The sequence below is a fragment of the Zootoca vivipara genome, chromosome 3 (assembly GCF_963506605.1).
Source record: "Zootoca vivipara chromosome 3, rZooViv1.1, whole genome shotgun sequence".
NCBI lineage: Eukaryota > Metazoa > Chordata > Lepidosauria > Squamata > Lacertidae > Zootoca > Zootoca vivipara.
In genome coordinates this window covers 67,936,853-67,951,073 of record NC_083278.1, presented here as the reverse complement: position 1 = coordinate 67,951,073, position 14,221 = coordinate 67,936,853, and the positions used below count along the sequence as shown (strand labels likewise).

The following is a 14,221-nucleotide window of genomic DNA, read 5'->3' as shown; positions in this document are numbered from 1 at the left end:
AGTGAGGACATCCTGGCTCCCCCCCACCCCATTTGTCCTCCAGCAGGAGGAGGGCAGCAGGCTGAGCAAGTGAGATGTGACAGAACGGGTGAAGCCAGCAGATACTGCACGGTCCTTAAGTAGGGCTTAAAGGAAGAAGGAAAGACTCTGCTGTACTTTTTCAAGCCCTCATGTGATTACAGTCGTGTGAGGGAGATGGCAATGCTTTACGGCCCTGCTCACTAGATGGCATCCTTGAAGGCCCACATGCAGTCCATGTGCTGGTGCTGAAGTTGTGAAACACGAAACCTGCAATACCATGTGCATAGGCTCTCCACGTGATCTAGGACCCTGGCCACTTTAGGGGTTTAACTGTGTGGAGACACAAGGATATAGCAGACTCCCTGCTTCAGAGCATCAGATCCCGCAACTGCCTTGTGCTCCTGCCCAGTGCAATTGTAACCTGAAGAGAGATTTAGTTCTCTAACATCCCAATCCCATTCTTGATGGAAATTTGAATGAAACAAGTTTAACTAACCTTGACAAATGAATGGTCGAGGAGCTGGCTAGCTGTCCATCTCATCTTTGGCTCACTTTCCAGGCAGTGAGAAAGAAAGTCTTTTCCTTCTGGGCTTATCTTTTCTGGGATGGGAGGCTTATGGCCCATCCCTACTCTATACATTATCTGGAAGTTGTGCTCAAATTCATGCCAGGGCCTCTGCAACGAAGGAGGCGTATCAGTGTTGAAAGGGCAAGCTTGCAAAGGAATTGATTTAACATAGGCTTGGTGCTGCATTTCTCCATAAGCACTATAAAACCCTTGAATAGCATACTGTGCAAGTTTCAATTCAGATTGCACTCAGGTTCTGCTTGTAGGCTTCCCATTAGCATCTGGTTGGCCACTGTGAGAACAGGGTGCCAGACTAGATGGGCCTTTGGCCTGATCCAGAAGGGCACCTCTTAGGATTTTAAACAATTGCACCATCTTATGGAGAAAATCTCAATCAGTAAACAGAAAATTAGCTACTTCCCTGTCCCATTAAATACATTAACACTCAACCTGCACATCAAGGAGCAATACATAACAACTATATGGACCTCTGTCCATATATATGAGTATAATATGATATGGCTATTTGCATAAATCACCCCCCCCCCACTTGATTACAGGTCTACATTATCAAAAATAGGGAAACAAAGCCCAAAATGAAACAGGATACAGAGTAACACTCAAAGCAAAGAATGACCATTCTGAAATGACGGAACCATAGTGGATTACAACCTATTATTATCTTTAAAATACATTAGAGGCCAGGGGATTCTGAAAAACATGTGTTCCAGCAGTAAGTGAAAATTGTTGGGATACAATTACACAGCAATAAAAGCCCCAACGAATTATACTCAGCAAACGATATAAGAGATGGGGAACAGGTTCTGCTTTCTATACTGCAGTTATCAGATGTTCAGAACCAAGAGTTTTCTGTATTTCCTGGCTCTGGTAATGGCAGCAAACAAAACATTCTGTCCCCAAAACATTTCCCTACAACTCAGGGATGGCTTAATGTGCATGCTGAATACAAAACGGGGCTTCAGTGTTTGTTAGTTCAATTATTTTGAGTGCTTCTATCTTTGGACTTTCCTGCAGAGCACAGCATAGTGGATATTTCACCAATACATAACATAAATGCAGTGGCTACAGTCCAAACTTGGGGGGGGGGGCGGAATTAACAGCCTACTATCCTGTCCAGCCTGCCCCCTCAAAACAGAAGCTCCTTCATAAATTATTAGTTTCTACACAGGAATTAAATCCGTGTTGATACTACCACCTGATCTATGTATCTACGGGGTGGGGACAGTTCAATATTTCTGCTTCCAGTCATACACAGTTAACATACAGGTCTTTTACTGAAAGGAGAATGAAGAAAATTATATGGAGCAGACTTGATTATGTTCTCTCCATTATAAGAAATTTCATGGATGGCATTGGATAACAAGCTGAGATACGCAACAGCCTTACACCTGCATGTTCTGTTTGGTGATTTGGATGTAATGGGAAACTGCAAACACCCTGGCTTGTTGTGTTGTGCTAAGAAGGGTCAATGCAGTTGGACACAAAGCTTATTCACATCCCAGTTTATTAACCCAAAGTATCCACATCCAAAGCAGCCTTCTGTATGAGGAGAGCACACTGAGCAAATAAAACTGCTTTTATTTCATTATCCAAAATGAGTCCTTGTCCTCCTGCCTGGATGACCTTTAATAGCAACACACACACACACACACACACACACACACACACACACACCCAGCAGCACAACAACCCCAAGTACAATTCCTCAACAATTTTCTCAATTTCAGCCACAGGATATTTTAGACAAAGTTGGGCATCTTTTGCCCCCAGGGCCTGTGCTCCCCCCCCAAACACAGAAACACTATTTCACACATATGGGCCACAAGTTGCCCATCTCTCTTTTAGACTTCATGAGTATTTGAGGTTGGCTTAATCTTGCACAATAACACTTACCTTCCCAGTGACCATTTCAATCACAACACAGCCTAGACTCCAGATGTCTGCTGCACGCCCATGACCTTCTCCTTTAGCTCTAGTGATCACTTCAGGAGCCATGTATGCTTTGAAACAACACAGATAATCACATCAGATTATGTAACAAAAGGAAGAAGAGTCTTCTGCAAATGGGATTCATCTGAGAAACCAAATCATGTCCAAGAGAATAGTACCGTAAGTCACCCATAAGTTTTGTCTTGCTAGCAAGCACAAGTTGCTTATTTGATCATCAACATTCTGTTCCAATGTGTAAATGCACGTAGTCAATACTTTAAAAACATTTCCACAAGTTTAATACGAACCACCTCCAGATATTTTCTGCTAAATTAAAGAGTTACATATCCCAGTTTTCTACTTGCTCCAAGCAATGGAAAATGGCAAAATTGTGGTTATGCTGGACTGCTACAGAGCCAGAAATCCACATCTTTAAAATTCTCTTATGCTCAGCAGCCGGCAATAAGAATTTATGTCAACTTTAAACCGATGCCTACAAAACCAGATTTGTAGTTTAAAACGGATAGACAACCAAATTATTTACTTGCGCAGCTGTTGATATAAAGTGCTTTAGCTAATACCATTCGTCTTTTTTTAAAAAAAATTTTCACATATAATTTGTTCCCTGTGCTCTGACTAGAGAGGAATAAACATTTCATTAGTCTTCTGTTGCAGAGCAAATGCAAAATGAGCTCCTAAGGTAACGTCATCCTGCAAATTATTTAACGATTTTTTAATACAACTAGTGCTGCTGTCTAGAACAGGTTTCCTCAACCTCGGCCCTCCAGCTGTTTTGAGACTACAATTCCCATCATCCCTGACCACTGGTCCTGCTAGCTAGGGATCATGGGAGTTGTAGGCCAAAAACATTTGGAGGGCCGAGGTTGAGGAAGCCTGGTCTAGAAAGTTTTAGGAATAGAATTCATTTTTAGGAATAGATCCTTTAAAAATTAAATGTCCAAAGTGCATCACTGTCTCTCTCCGTTTTCATGACTAACAAATTGGTATTATCATCCCAGGGTATGGGGTGGGTAGGGGGATGGAAGAGGCATGAAATCAAGACACACCCACACATTTTAATAATCTGATCTCTTTTGTAAATGTTAACTTTGAAGCACGCCAAGTCAGACTACATGGAGACTATCTCAGAGTTGCCTACACTGACTGGCAGCGATTCTTCAGGGCCTCAAGTCAAGAGATCTGTTCCCATACACAAGGGAATGTGTGCCAGTTAAATTGAATGGGTAAGCCAACATGGGTAAGGCTAGGCACCTGACTATCAATGTGCACATCAGAGCTCACGTGCCCATAGCAAAACAATGCATCAGAGCAATAGTCGACAATAACACATTTCATTGGTTTTAGTCAGTACAACACACAAGGAAACTTCCTTGGCATGTTCTCTATTACCTGCAGTTCCCAGAGTACTATTCACTTCACCAGGCATCGTCTGTGTGTTATTCTTTAGTTTTACCGAACAGCCAAAGTCTCCCAGCTTAATCAGCCCCGATGAAGTAAGAAATATGTTTGCTCCTGAAAGGGAGGGGGGAGAGTGATTGATTCTTAAATAAAAAATTAGACAGGATTTTAAGCCCAAAGGAAACAGTTTATTATAGAGTGATCACCCTAAATGAAGAGTTTTCATTACTGGTCTGGAGGTCTCGCTAGCCAACCAGGCATAGATATCTACTTACAACTTACAGAAACAGAAAAACTTTATTTTAGGTCCAAAAGAGTCTTGCACATAACCAGGAGGTGGGAGATACCCACTTCTTTGATTCATTTGCCAAAGCCTTTTCCCATCACCCAGCACACATCGACTCCCCAAACATGGAGAGATCTGTTATTACACCTCCCTCCCACCACCATTTTTCTAAGGGAGGAACAAGAAAGAGAAGCTGCCATCAGGACTGCAGTTTCTCCACCCCACAAAACGCTAAATAGCATCTAATCTCTTTTTCCATCGTCTCACCCTTAAAGCCTTAAAACCTTAGCCTCCAATCAGTCTAACTAGCATTGCTATGGGAACTGAACATGGTCCTGTAGTCTTTCTCCCTCATCCCTACCAGACAGCTAGACAGGAAGCATTCAGGCAGCTCTCCCTGATACCTGGGCAAATGTAGCAGGCTAGACTGACCTGAGTCCAGCTAGCTCCCAATTTCCTTTTTCTCCTTCTACAATGGAGACCTGTATAGAAAAATGGGGGTCGGTCCAATAGTCAGGGCACATCCTTCCAAATGGGAGATGAGAGCACAAGAGCTCCCCTGTAGAGGCAATTTGTGGGGCTGTTCCCTCAATTCTTCTAGGAAGCAGAAGAGGTGCAGGCCAGCATGCTATGTTTAGAGTGGAGCAGCAGCTCCTCACACTGCAAAGGGATGCACAGTGGGCTGTCTCAGCAACTCTTACTCACCCCAGGGGCCCAAGCACGTGCCTATTTTCAAGCCTCTGCCCAAACTCCACAACTAGAGGCCAGGCAGCTTGTTGGACCTATGACTCGTACCATCTTTTGGCACTTTGGTACACACAAAGCAAGCCATTTGGAAATTCTTTCATGGGATGGCAAGTTTTTGTACTGACCTGATAAAGGAATTTCATTAGTTTATGATTGGCAGTGTTAAAACTCTGGCCCTAATGGTGACTTGGATTCCAAAGGATGAAATGGAATGGCTAATCAAAGCTATGTAGCCTAGGACAGCTGCCTGTTGGTTATATTCTTTTTCAGTGCCTAACCTCCTAAAATCTGAAAAGATACTGATTTCTTCATATACTGTACTTTTATTTTACGTCTGCTTATGCACAGTTGGGAATTAGTGTCCTGGAGCCTGCCTAACCCCCAAGAATGGGATCCACTAGGATCCAGCGGAGGATTCCCTGGAGTACAGAGGTGGGGCAGCATTTTTTTCACAGATCTCTCCCCTCAACTAGCCACCCTCCAATATTACCCTGGGCCACCTCTAAACCTCCAGAGCAGATTTCAACACCTCAAGTGGTGGTGGCTACCAAGTGCAGAAATCACCACCAGTAATACAATCTGGTCCCAGAAAATAAGATTCTGGAAGCACTAATCCAGCAGGAAAAGGGTAACACATTATGTTATAATGCTTTAAACTGTAACTGATTGTAGAATGTTTGAACCGTTATAGAATGCTTTTTAATTTTTTTTTAAAAAAATTGTAGATGTGTTTGCTATCTCAGGCTCCTCTGGGAGGAAAAGCAGAATATGCATTAAACCATAGAATTGTAGTGCTGGAAGGTATCGCAAGGGTCATTTTGTACAACCCCCTGAAATGAGGGAAATGAAATAAAGAAAGTTGGGGCAATCTCAGTAACATGGGGTTTGCGTAGCTTTATATCCCCGTGTTTTGTTATATTCCCAAAGTTTGTTTTTTTAAATGCAAATCTGCAGATCATCCCAGAGCAAAAAAGGAAACGAAAGAATTCAGAAGTGCTGCTTACCTTTGATGTCTCGGTGCACTATGCCATGTTCGTGCAGCACATTGATGGCCGTTGTGATCTGCTTAGTGTAAAGCCTAATGACATGCTCCTGGAGGCCCAGCCTTGACACTTCTTCTAGAGTTCCCTCATCACAGTATTCCATGAAGATGTACATTTCTTCCTATAGTTGGGGAGCAAAGAAAGGCATCTGGTCCCATGGCATCTTCTGTATGCATGTTTCTGTAAGCTACTGTTGTCTTGTGTTTTTGTCTGGAATGGAAGCTGCACAGCACAGTACCTTGTCCCGGATGTATTCTATACAGGGAATGGCTGGTAAGGGGGGAAATAGCAGCTGTCTGCTGTGATGGGCTATGAAGATGGTTGCTAAGCATACCAGACAAAAGAAGTCTGGCCCACCATACCTAATGCAAGAGTAATGCTTTTATCTCATACAACATCCACAAGACTCAACATAAAATATACAGGGCCAGTGTAGACATGGTGAGATATCCATTTCACAGTAGGAACAGACCTTGTGTAGATTATCAAGTCCACCCGCTGCCTAATGCAGGAATCTTGCAACAAAACCATCCTTGATAGATGCCGTTCCAGGCTCCACTAAAATACTTCTGCTGGTTTGGAAAACCACCTCCCAAAAACACTCTGTTCTATTGCTAAATCTCTCTCGACATACGTTTCTCCTAAGGTTTAACCAAAATCTGCTTCCTTGCAATTTCCATACCAGGCTTGTACGTGGTGTGGAGGTCACTTTGGTACTGCTAATGCAGTGGTTTGACTGCACTCCATCATCTCTCGAGACAGACGGATGCCAACAAACCTCTAGTCCTACCCTCTGAAGCAGACTGCAGAACAAGTCTGTTCCAAATCTAAACTGCCACCCGCTTCATCCTGCTGTTTGCTGTGGGTACCCACACTGTACCTGTATCCCCACCTCCAGCAGCTTCAGAGGAGGGATTTCAGTTAGGGCCATCACTGCTCAGCCTCAATCCCGAACTGAACCCACTCCAGCTACTCCTTTTAAGCACATAAAAAGACACTGAGAAGCTGAAGTATGACGCTTCCACATCACATCCAGTTTTGATTCTTAAATAGGGTGTTATTCAGCTCAGAGTAGACCCATTGAAGTTAATGGACATAATTCACTTAGGTTCATGGATATCCCTGAGTTTACTCTGACTAGACTTAGCTGAAAACATCCCCAAATATGGTTCTGAAATATATCACACATCCACTGTTTCCATTGATCATGTACACATGTGATGAAATGCAACATGATAATATTAATGTGGCATGTAAAAGTGGGCCCAAAGGTTCTGTGCGTTTCTACCAATTAAACTGATTAAAGCTTGCGGACCTAACTTACTTGCGTGTGTCAGTGACTGAGGTTTGCTTACCCTGTGGAGTTCAACACCAAAGTACCGAACCAGGTTAGGGTGCTTAATGCCTTCAAAAATTTTCAATTCATCTGCTGTTTCTTTGATTGTTTTGTGATCATTTGGTTGAAATCTTATCTGCAAAAAACAGTGATTTTTAAAATTAACATTGCTGCTAATACAAAGCAGAAAATAGAAAAATTCAGTGTGTTTTATTAGTCTAGTACTTACTTCTTTCATGGCCATCAGTTCACCAGTGTCAACACTGATGCAGGTATAGACTTTCCCATATTGACCTTCTCCTGCAGAATTATAAGAATAATAACAATGTAAGCAGCCTGAAAATATTGCTCATGATTCTGCCAGTATGAACAATGATTCCTGTAAATATGTGTATGGATCCTCAATGTAACTTTTCTGTGTTCATCCTCTAATGGTATTAATTGAAACGGAGGCTTTAGACAAGTAGTGTTTAAATTGCTAGAACTTCCATACAGAGAAAGCTGCTTGGGCAAAAGTCCCCTCTAGATCATTTCACAAGAACCTCCTTTGTAACAAATGCAAATTTGGACACATATCACTGAGCACACAAGTAAAATTTTCAACTGATTCCATCCATTAGCTACAACAAGACTGTGATTACGCAGAAACGGAAGACCAGGTGATGCACACACATATATCCTCCTTCACAAAGATGATCATGTGTTTGGGGTGGGGAAAAGGGCAATCAGCCCAAGTGCTTCTCCATATACTACTGCATTGACTTATACTTAGCAGATGCCATCTTCAACAATAGTGCATTTAATATGCTGCTTGAGTTTCATGTATTGTAAAATAAACTGCAATTAGGAATACAGTTTACTGAAAAGCAGCTTACCAGAAACTTACCGATTTTGTTTCCTCTCTGCCACTTAAAAGTCACCTTTCTCAAGCCTACATGCATGACGTTATCGTAAGATTTGGGAGTGTTGCAAACTTGGCCAATGATATTTTTCTGCCTCATTTCTCGGTACCTCTTTTCTTCAAACAGCTGGACAGATTTCTGAACTGCCTCCATGGGTCCCTGCCTGGAAGCAGTGTCTAGAAATTAAGAAAGAAAAGGGGAAATCTTGAACAAGTCCTGTTATTGCAGTTTCAATCCCTGGGATCTCTAGTTAAAAGGAAAGCAGGCTGTAGAGCTGTTAGATTTCTACCTGAAATCTTGATGAGTTGCTGCAAATCAGCCAGTCACTAGAGGGCTAACACAAGACATGCATGACTGCCTGGTATCAGCCAAACTTATCAACCTCAGCAGCAGTTAGAGAATGACTTTTAGACAAAAAAAAAAGCAAGCAGACCATGAAGAAGAAGAAGAAGAAGAAGAAGAAGAAGAAGAAGAAGAAGAAGAAGAAGAAGAAGAAGAAGAAGAAGAATAGTTTGGATTTGATATCCCGCTTTATCACTACCTGAAGGAGTCTCAAAGCGGCTAACATTCTCCTTTCCCTTCCTCCCCCACAACAAACACTCTGTGAGGTGAGTGGGGCTGAGAGACTTCAGAGAAGTGTGACTAGCCCAAGGTCACCCAGCAGCTGCATGTGGAGGAGCAGGGAAGTGAACCCGGTTCACCAGATTACGAATCCACCGCTCTTAACCACTACACCACACTGGCTATACACCACACCATTACTATATGAGTTTAAGATATGGTAAAGCCTCTTCCCAGCTCAAAGGGAGGAGGGGTTGTGGGCGGCGCGCGGTCTTCTCGCGAGGGGGGGAATGGGTAGCATTTCCCCCCAGCCCATTGGTCCTCCTGCCGCGGCGTGCCTCCGGCGCGTCCAATCAGGGCGCGCCGAGGGGCCCGGCTCGCCTATATAGGCGAGACCGCGGCAGGGGCTCAGCCTCTTCGTCGGACGCTCCTCACCTTTTCTTGGTTCGCTGCAGGGATCGCTGCAGGCTACCCGCTCAGCTGAAATCACTCAACGGTGTTTTTAAACGCCACATTTTCTTTCTAGGTTCTCCGAGGAACACAGCGAGGCTACCCTTGCCGGGCCGCTCGGGCGCGCGGCCGGCTCCGGCACTCGGCCTCGGGCCGCCTGGGGGTCCCCCCTGCCTGCGCAAGCGTCGCCTCTTCCGGTCTTCCTACCCACGCCGGAGCTGTGTTGCCCCGCGGCCTCCATTGTGCCGCCTCGCCGTGTCGCCTCCAGCCGCTCAAGCTGCGCCGGGGACCCCTTGCCACCAGGAGCTAATTTTCCAGTGCTCACCATCGCGCCGCTTCGCCGCTTCTTCGTCCTGCGGCCCCCCTCCTTCGCGCCGCTTCGCCGCGTCGCCTCCAGCCGCTCAAGCCGCGCCGGGAACCCCCTGCCACGCAGCCACCAGGAGCTTATTTTTCCAGCGCTCGCTTCGCGCCGCTTCGCCGCTTATCCCTCGACCAGACCCTGTGCATTATTGAGCCTTCCTGAGCTGCGCCGCGAGCCCGTGCGCCGCTCCAACGGGGATAGTTCCCCTGCGCGGGTCATCGCGGGGCTGCGAGGCCTCTCCAGCGAGCCGGACCCCCCTTGCGAGCTCCCGGCTATCATCTACCGGCCGTTTCAGTGTTGCGGCTCCCTTTCGGCATTTGGTCAGCCCAGCCTGGTTGCGCAGGGAGTGCGCTTGGAAGTTGAAGGAAACGCGGTAACGTATTGGGGCCCTTCTTTCCCAGGGGACGTCCCGGGGGTGCTTTTGTAGCGGCACGGTGCGCAGTTAACCTGCGGCCGCCATCTTGTGTGTGGCCACGTGCCCTTCCTCGGCGGCCATTTTGTGCAGGTCGCTATTAGGCGGCCATTTTGAGTGGGTCACTATTTGCAGTGGTTGCCTGGCCCGATCGCCATTTTGAGCGCGGCCACGTGGTCTTCCTGGGCGGCCACTTTTGAAAGGGTTGCCTCTAGCAACAGTTGCTTGGCCCGCTTGCCTAGGGGTGGAGGGGCTACCGGTGTCGCTCAAAGCAATCGTTAGGGGGTGGGTGCTTAGCGCGTAGCACGTTCATTCTCCCCCCCTTGTTTACCCGCTTGCAATAGGGACGGATTGCCTCAATCTCGGGGTGGCCCGCACACAACTTTACCCTCCCCGCCCCTTGGGTAGATCGCTCCGGAGCTCTTCCGGGTTGCCCCGTGCCTTCTACGTATCGGCAGCCGCTATTTGTCACTACTGTGGGGTTTGTTGTTTGCTTGCATCATATCAGGGAATTATTCAGCCTGCTGCATTTGTTCTTACCTGCTGTTGAAATTGTTGAACTGGTTGCTTAATTAGTCCACCTGGGTAATTGCACAGCGTTACGCCGCTACGCTGCATGTATGGGCAGGGCTTTCCGCTCCTCCTGAGTTAGTGCATTAGACCGTGTAGCTGTATTTACTCGGACTTTTAAGACGCATAATAAGGTTTTTTATTGGTTAACTAGATAATACGGTTTTAACAATTTGGTTAGAAAGGCTCTCGTTGACATACTGGTTCTTTCCTTACCTGCATAGGAGTCGCCTGTGTTACTCCATTAGTGCGTGTGAAGCGGTTTAATTTAGGTATCCACGCAGCTAAGTGACTTACAAGCTGCCATTACTCTTTTAGGAACCAGCATTACGTGTCTTAATTCTTCAGGTCTCCTAATTGCCTGACTGGTCTAAGTTTCCCTGGGGGCCTTTTTTCAGGAGTCATACCCCTTGCTGCATCTATATCAGTTCATTAAGACGGAATTTTCGCTGTATTGATCACTTCATTGGGGTTCTTTTTATTGGACCCAGGTGGCTCTGTGGGTTAAACTGCAGAGCCCAGGGCTTTCTGATCAGGAGGTCGGCGGTTCGAGTCCCTGCAACAGGGTGAGCTCCTGTTCCCTGCGCTTCACCTGGGGGGCACTTTCTAGCCTTGCGCATTACAAGCCGTTCCTTTTCAATCGTTGTAGCTTTCCAGGCAGCCCCTGGCTTTAAGTTGTAACTCCTTTCGCTCCCATTGTTAATTTGGTCCACACCCCGACTAGGTGCGATGGCTCCAAAGCGGAAACAGTCCCAGCCTGCAGCCGCGCCTAGCAAAAGGCGTGCCACCAACGCTAACACTGCCCCCAGTGCTCCTATGGTCAATGCCATCTCCATCCCTCCGGAAGCCGTGGCTAACTTATTTTCTGGTATTCAGAGCTTCTTTCAGCAGGTATCAAGGCCGGTGGCCTCGATCGTCGAGCACCCTGGTGAGCAATCGCAGGATTTTGTGGCAGACACGCCAAGAGAAGACGAGGCGCGCCCCGGTACTTCTGCTTCCGGTACCACAGCCGGGGCGGGCCGCATTGGAACCAGATCCCAATCGGCTTCCACTGCGCCTACAACCTCATCCGGCTCTGCGGGCACCGGGCCATCCACGCCTAGCAGTAATAATCCTGTTTCCTTGTTTTCCCTTGGTACCCCTACTTGTTTGCGCAATCTTTCGCAGGGTTCCCAATCTAGGTCAAGGAGCCTGTCTTCAAACACCACCTCCGATGGCGAGAATCATGAGCACGCGCAACCTGCGGATTCAGGAAATAACACTGGGCAGTCAGACAGGGCGGGGAAGGAAGCACCACAGACGACCAGCAAGAAGAAAACCAAGAAGACCAAGCACACAGATCCCAATGACGACTCAGGTAATTCTTCCAGTTCGGACGATGAAGATCTCACCTTAGAGGGCTATTGGGGCGAGGGTGAGGAACTCGTGGGCTTGCCCATTTGGGCGCATGAGAGGCGCGCAAATTCCCACCGTAAGACCTTCAATGGTACACTGGAATGGAGGGATGGCGCATTAGTACCAGAGATCAAGAAATCCACATTCGTGTCTTCGGATTTCATTTTGGGTAATCACCTGTCTAACAAAAAGCGGAACAGAATCCTTAACGGTGACTATGTGGACATATTTACTCTTCTCCCCCCAGCTAAATTAAAGGGTAAAGGGGAAAAGAGGAGTAGTTACGGTAAGCGTAAATACCGGGAGCCTAGGGCCGAGCGGACCTTCGAAAATTGGTTGGATGGTTTCCAAATTTATATGGGCACCATTGTGGCTTGCTACCCAAAGAGGGCGATGCACCTCCTGGCTTATATGGCCCATGTCAGGAAAGCTTACGCCCTAGCCGGGGAAGGTCCCGCACTACTTTATGACGAGGACTTCCGTAGGAACGCCTCCTTGCTGTCCAGTACCAGGTGGGACTTAAGGGACCAAAACTTCTGGGGCGAGCACGTGGGCCCATACATCGAAAAGAGGCAACCGGACACATTTCGATCTGCAAAGACGGAATATAAAAAATCAACCCGCCGCCTTGTGTGCTGGGAATTTAACAAAGGCACCTGTGGCAGGACGTATTGTAAATATAGCCATGAGTGTGACAAATGTCAGGGATCACACCCAGCCACGGCCTGTTTCAAAGGAAGGCAGTCCTTTCGAGGGAAGCGGGGTAACTTTCAGCAGGGGTCAAGGGGCGGTTCAGCAGCCGGCCAGGGCACAATGGGTAACCGCTACTAATCGGTCCTTGGCTTTGGCTTACTCCCCGATTAAACTAGACCCCCTTAAATCTTTGCTTCACCATTACCCAAATAACACAGCAGCCAAATATCTATGGGAAGGCTTTTCTACAGGTTTCAGAATACCTGTTGCTATCCCCCCACTGTCGGGCGAACCACCTAATCAAAAATCTGTAACAGAAATGCCTGAGGTCGCCAGGAAGAAGATATCTAAGGAGGTTACCGCAGGGAGGGTCGCCGGCCCATTCGCCGCACCACCCATTCCAAACTTGCATATTTCACCGTTAGGCATTGTCCCAAAAAAGAACCCCGGGGAATTTAGACTCATTCACAACCTGTCTCACCCAAAGGGTTTCTCGGTCAATGATGGTATCCCTCCGGAGCTGTGCACCGTCAAGTATGCCTCTTTCGATCAGGCAGTCAAACTTATTAGGCGGTTTGGCAGGGGCGCCCTTATGGCCAAATGTGATATCGAGTCGGCCTTCCGCCTTCTGCCGGTACATCCTCACGATTTCAAATGGCTGGGTTTTAAATTTGAAGGGTCGTACTTTGTGGACAAGGCCATGCCCATGGGCTGCTCCGTGGCATGTTCCGCATTTGAGTCCTTCAGTACCTTCTTGGATTGGGCCCTTCGTTTTAGAACAGGTTTAGTGGGTGTCACACACTACCTGGATGACTTCCTTTTTTGTGGAGGGGCTAATAATAATGATTGTGCTTACCTTCTAGAAGCCTTTTCCGCCTTAACTGAATACTTAGGAGTACCCCTGGCCGCTGGAAAGACGGAGGGACCGGTGTCTACTATAACTTACCTGGGAATCGAACTGGACACTGTAGCTCAGACTTCACGGCTACCGAAAGAGAAGCTGGCAGCTTTAAAGCAGACTATTTCAGAGTTAATACCCCTTAGGAAAGTGACCCTTAAGCAGATCCAGTCACTCCTGGGCCATCTTAACTTTGCCTGTCGGGTTGTATCTCCTGGGCGCCCATTCTGCGCCAGATTGGCCAGATTATCGGCAGGCCTCAAAAACCTCACCATAGGGTGCGCCTCAACAAGGGGGTAAAATCTGACATGGAGGTTTGGCTGGAATTTCTCGAGAATTTTAACGGGGTGTCACTTTGGCAAGATGATTTGAGGCTTCGGGTCGATTTCCAGGTACAGTCCGATGCCGCCGGCTCCCGCGGGTTTGGCGTTTATTTTCGTGGCCGGTGGTGTGCGCAACGGTGGCCAACCGAGTGGCAGAATAAGCCTATTACCCGCGATCTAACCTTTTTAGAATTTTTTCCCATTGTCGTAGCAGTTCACTTATGGGCGGAGGAGTTCAAGAACCACCGTGTATGCTTTTGGACTGATAACCAGGCTGTCGTTGGCG

General features: G+C 47.0%; 1 protein-coding gene across 8 annotated transcripts in view; it reads right to left on the bottom strand.

The window, feature by feature from the left end:
• MAP3K4 (mitogen-activated protein kinase kinase kinase 4) overlaps window positions 1-14,221 on the bottom strand; it is an 86,322-nt gene that overhangs the window by 2,224 nt on the left and 69,877 nt on the right. For 7 of the 8 annotated variants that reach the window (XM_060272797.1, XM_060272798.1, XM_035108600.2 and 4 more), the window contains 7 exons: window positions 8,257-8,448; window positions 7,600-7,670; window positions 7,390-7,506; window positions 5,996-6,155; window positions 3,950-4,072; window positions 2,504-2,610; window positions 518-697 (listed from right to left, as the gene is read on the bottom strand). In XM_060272797.1, coding sequence (XP_060128780.1) covers window positions 518-697; window positions 2,504-2,610; window positions 3,950-4,072; window positions 5,996-6,155; window positions 7,390-7,506; window positions 7,600-7,670; window positions 8,257-8,448 — 950 coding nt within the window. Of the gene's footprint in view, window positions 1-517; window positions 698-2,503; window positions 2,611-3,949; window positions 4,073-5,995; window positions 6,156-7,388; window positions 7,507-7,599; window positions 7,671-8,245; window positions 8,449-14,221 lie in introns of those variants that run through there. The other variant, XM_060272799.1, reaches the window with a different exon arrangement.